General features: G+C 40.4%; 1 protein-coding gene across 1 annotated transcript; it reads right to left on the bottom strand.

Annotated features, from left to right (window-relative positions):
* Window positions 1-4,017: 4,017 nt before the first annotated feature.
* LOC115228668 (N-acyl-phosphatidylethanolamine-hydrolyzing phospholipase D-like) lies at window positions 4,018-4,688 on the bottom strand. Its single transcript, XM_036498992.1, has 2 exons — window positions 4,446-4,688; window positions 4,018-4,218 (listed from the first exon to the last, which is right to left on the bottom strand). The coding sequence occupies exons 1-2, from the start codon at window positions 4,686-4,688 to the stop codon at window positions 4,018-4,020; spliced, it is 444 nt and encodes a 147-aa protein (XP_036354885.1).
* Window positions 4,689-4,933: the final 245 nt, after the last annotated feature.

Here is a 4,933-nt window from a genome sequence, read left to right as displayed (position 1 = left end):
ATGCGATTGGGTAATGAGTCATATTTTCAGTATTTTGTACTTTCTGCTTCACTAAGAAACTTGTCTTCTGCTTTGCAATTTTTAAAGCAATTAACCGAATTGTTTTCTTAGTCAGTCAATTGTGCGTGAACTCTCCTCTTAAACTTTTTGTCTTGTCTAACAAGTTGGTGATGATTACACTTTCATCAGCAAACATCCACCTAGTAATATTGACTCCACCACATGCTTGTAGATACAAAGTTTTCGCATCCGTGTTTAAATGACCTTAATTTTAAGTAGCTTCCCATTATTCTGAAATGCCCCTGAGTGCCTCGTCACGTAAGAGTTACCAGTTCTTAAGAAGCTCTGTCCAATTTCGAAGTGTTCATTGCAGTCTCACGGTGGAGTTAAAAAAGCCCATCCTACGTGATCTCCCTGCTCAAAACCATCACTGTTAATATACTCTAGCTGAATAGACAGTACACAAATCATTCCATTATTTAAACAATGTGCAAAGTACTCCGTCTCTAATTAATTGTTTTACTATCTTTAGGTTTTGGGATTATTCATACAACAGTTTGCTTCCAGTCTATAGGTCCACTTGAATGTAAAATCTCACATATGTTAGAAAATAATTCTCCAGTGTGTTCTTGTAAGCTTTTATTGCAATCAGTCATAACAATGTGCATTATTTTTGCACGTTCTGGTCGCACTGACTCTATTTTAGAAAATAATCAGACTTAACGCAAAAAGAATATCGCTTACGGTGTCTTAAAGGATTATTGAAGAAAACTTTGGACCGTTCGAAAATGTGTTGCATTTATAGCAAACATTCAGCTCTAAATTATATGTGCAATTCAATTGCAGAACGTCCAATTTTTTAAATAACGCTTATACTTTGTCGATTAGTTAAATTGCAAATTATGAAATTCACCTTGCGAATTATAAAATTAAAGTTGTTTTGGTATAGTATTATTTCCCCACCATTGTTTCGATGGTTGTTTAACTACAACTTCCCATACCTTTGCGTGGTATTAAAATAATTAAAAATCTATATGATTGAATTTATTTAATTATATAAAATAACGATATTTTGAATAATAATAATTTAATTAATTATAAAATAAATATCTATTTTTAATATCTTTGGTTAGATCGATTTATTATTATATTTATTTAAATCAGCATTTAAAATCACACCCAAATGCATTATGTGAACAATATATTCTCAAAAGTACGTGGATTATAAAACAGATTCAACTCCACGCCAACAAGTGGGGCAATCGACATAATTGTGATCGAACAACATGACGCCTCCTTTGCATCCACCCCTCTCAGGATAATATTCGGAATGATGCAAGTTCTCAAGACCAGCACGTTCTCTCCCTTTTACCCACATTCCAGATTGACGTCCAAATCAACGGCGCCCCAGTCAAATTGGACCTCCGACTGAATCAGTTCGGCCAAGTTTACTGGGAGAAGGAGGAAGAACCCACCCTCAGCAGAAGCCTTTCCACGGGAACACTCGGTGACCTCACTCCCCCATTTTAGACTTGCTGGTTTCGAAGGACGACGGAATAGTCCGCCAACACAGTTCTTCCCAGTCGAATTTGCATGTGACCAATTTCCCCAACCCCCAAATGGATAACCCCTCTTCCTGTCAGAGGTGGTGGGTGACGAGGACAAGTGTGTGCAGTACTTGGGACACTCCGAGTTGGCAGTGGAGTCGGCATTTAGGGGAGTGAGTCGAGGTTCCGGACTGCAATGTCACCTTCCACCGACGACTCCCTCGCAGATTGTCAACGAGCTTTGCCTGGGGATTTGGAGGACTCACAACAGGAAAACTTCAATCCAGTTTTTGGTATCCCTTTCCGTGTTTGGGCGCGTCTCCCGCAGGTTGGTCTGCCCACACACCACAGGAGGTGATGAAGTCACTCAACCGCTACCCCCCAAGTCTAAGCGGAGTCTAGTAAAGAATATCATTTTGGGAGAAATGAGAACAGGTACAGTTATTCCCACATCAATAAAACACTCTCCACTCCCCCGTGGTTTGTCTGTTCTAACAATTCCAGAGGTTTGCCGACTCCAGCACGAGTGATTTCACCAACAGTGACTCGGAAATGAATTCCCCGCGCAAATCTTATTCCCTGAAGGCGGGAAACCTCTGTGATCGGCCTTGTCTTTTGAGTTCCGAGATCATTGTGATGGCAAAGTTATATTTTGGTAGAGACAAATGAATTTGAATCCCGGCTGCAATCAGGCCACGTTTTCGGTGACCACGGCATACGTCCACGGTGAGATGTCGAATATTCCGTTGGTCGTATAAGGATAAATTGGTGGTCTCGGACATTGATGGGACGATCACCAGGTAGTGGGCAAGCTGTATTTCAGGACTGATGTGTTCGGACAAGTCCTGCCCTATTTGGGAATGAATTGGTGCCACAAAAACGTGATTCAGTTATTTCGGGCCATCAGCGACAACGAATACAGAATAGTTTATTTGTCCTCCCGCTCCATTGCCCAGTCGGCTTTGACCACTCAGTTCATCTCGAGTGTGCGGGAGGACGGGGTTGCTCTCCCGACTGGCCCAATCATGCTCTCCCCTTTCGGATTATTAGTGGGCTGTCCTATTGACTACAATTAGGGAGATTATTCACAAGTGCTCGCAAGAGTTTAAAATTAGTTGTTTAAATGAGATTGTGGACTTATTTCCCGATGAGGTCTCCAATCCCATTGCAGGGGGATTCGGCAACCGTGATACTGTGGGAGTTGTGTTGTGAATTGTGTAGGACGAAGAGACATACCGTGCTTTGGGACTCCCCTCTACACGGATCTTTATAATTGACCACAACAGTAAGGTTGTGATTCCCAATAGTGTCAAGTTGTCTACCAGGTAAGGGGTTCTTAACATGTAGTTATACGACGGTGAAGGAGCACGTCGATTCCTTTTTCCCTTCAACTTCGGATCTATTTGAGTCTCCTATTGTAATATATCAAACCGCAAGTATCTTACTCAATTGGATCAAATACGTCAACAAAATTTACCTTAGTGGCAAGAAGCATAATGAATCACTTCTAAAAACATAGCGTTCTTATTTAAATCTAAAAATGCGTTTTTATTTTCACCAAAAATAAACGCGAGATCTCTACTTGTGTGCAACCAATCGACCTGATTTTTTCAGGACAACTGCCTCCCTTGATCGTCTACTATATCAACTTGTTCAACCTCCTCTAAACCTTTTTACTATCTCAAACTAAGGAACTATTACGATCTAACTTCCTAAATGACGTATCAATTAGATGTCCGCCCCATCAATTTTCGACGGTGAGGTACTGGCTTACCGTGGTTACAACGGGTAACGGGGAATCAGGGTTCGATTCCGGAGAGGGAGCATGAGAAATGGGTGCCAGATCTATGGATTGCAGCAGGTGCGTAAATTATCCACTTTTGGCATAAAGAGATAGTGATCATAAATAACGGATCCCGGCATTTGCCAGGAGATCGTAATGAAATAACTGTAAAACTTTAATGAATGCAATTAGAGAGCAAGTCTGGTGCCAGCAGCCGCGGCAATTCCAGTTCTAACTTCCTAAATAAGTATAATGGTCCCTAAATGACACAAAACTGGAAAACAACTGGAGAATGACGTCAAAAGACTGATGATTTATTTCCATTAAACAAGGTAATTTAGAAAGAGAAAAACCAGTACCAACTGGAGCTGGTGAACAGAGAAAAGAACTTTAATTAAATGTTTATACAGAGGCTTAATATCAGCAAAAATAATGTTTTTGGTTACTAATTTAAACACTGTTTATAAAAAATAATTGGAGAGTTAAAAATTATCTTAATTATCAAAAACGATTTGTTCAAAAGGAAATCAGGATGATTATCGTATGAATTAAAAAACAATAATTGATCCATTTCTGTTTATAGTTTGTCCAGCCCGAATGCACTTAAACGTGGCTTCTCCCAGCTCGAATGATTCCTTCTCTTTATTAAGAACGTGGCGAGACTCAAAGATTCCCTACAATTAATTGTCACACAACCTCATATCCCAGCCGAAAAGTCCCCCAATGAACTCCAATGCAGTGTTTAGCTTGAACATCTTGTTGAATAAGAATGCACTCCCTGGGGTCAGCATGTTGGTATTTGAATAAGAATTTTGGAGCGTACGCACCAATTGGGAGTGCAGCAACGTCGAAGGGCCCATATTTCATGCCAATGGTTTTAAAGATTGGCTGATAGTATCCAGTGTCTCCAGATTAGTAAAATGTTCCAACATTACTTGTTCCCACCAAACACCACCCTCCTCAGAGTGTCTTACTATCATATCGACCTCAAACTTTGTTTTCGTCAAAAAGAGATCTTCTACTTCCGTGTTGAGCAGGTACGAGTGCCACAGTGACTTGATTACTTAACTGGACTTGGTCCCACCATCCAAACTCCTCAACTTGAGCCGCGCAACGGACAGGATTAATGCTTTGACATTGAGAGGGACTAGAAATTTAATTTTTGGAAATCTTTGGTGTAGTTGTGTAAAAGCAGGGTAGTCTAAGTGGTCGTGGTGGCTGTGAGAGATTAGCACATAATCAATCTCGGGCAATTCGGGGATGGATATGGCATTTTGATTCACCCTCGGTAGAAAAATGTACTTGCACAGCACAATGTCCGATACAATGGGATCGGTAAGGATATTTAGATTGTCCATTTGGACTAGAAGATAGCTGTGAGATATCCACGGTCTCTTTTTTAGAGCGAACAGGTCTCTTTTCTGGTGATACACAGAAAACAGTATTTTCCAATTCCTAGAATTGACCAAAAACATTTATTTTGGTTTCATTCACGGAGTCACAGTAAGTCAAATAGTATTTAAACGTTGAAAAAGGCTGACATCAGAGAAACCAAGCCATGGACAATAAAACCTACCATTCTTGAAGTCAAGAATTGGATCAC

Source organism: Octopus sinensis, unplaced genomic scaffold (genome assembly GCF_006345805.1).
Source record: "Octopus sinensis unplaced genomic scaffold, ASM634580v1 Contig10875, whole genome shotgun sequence".
Lineage (NCBI taxonomy): Eukaryota > Metazoa > Mollusca > Cephalopoda > Octopoda > Octopodidae > Octopus > Octopus sinensis.
This window is presented reverse-complemented; position numbering and strand designations above follow the sequence as displayed.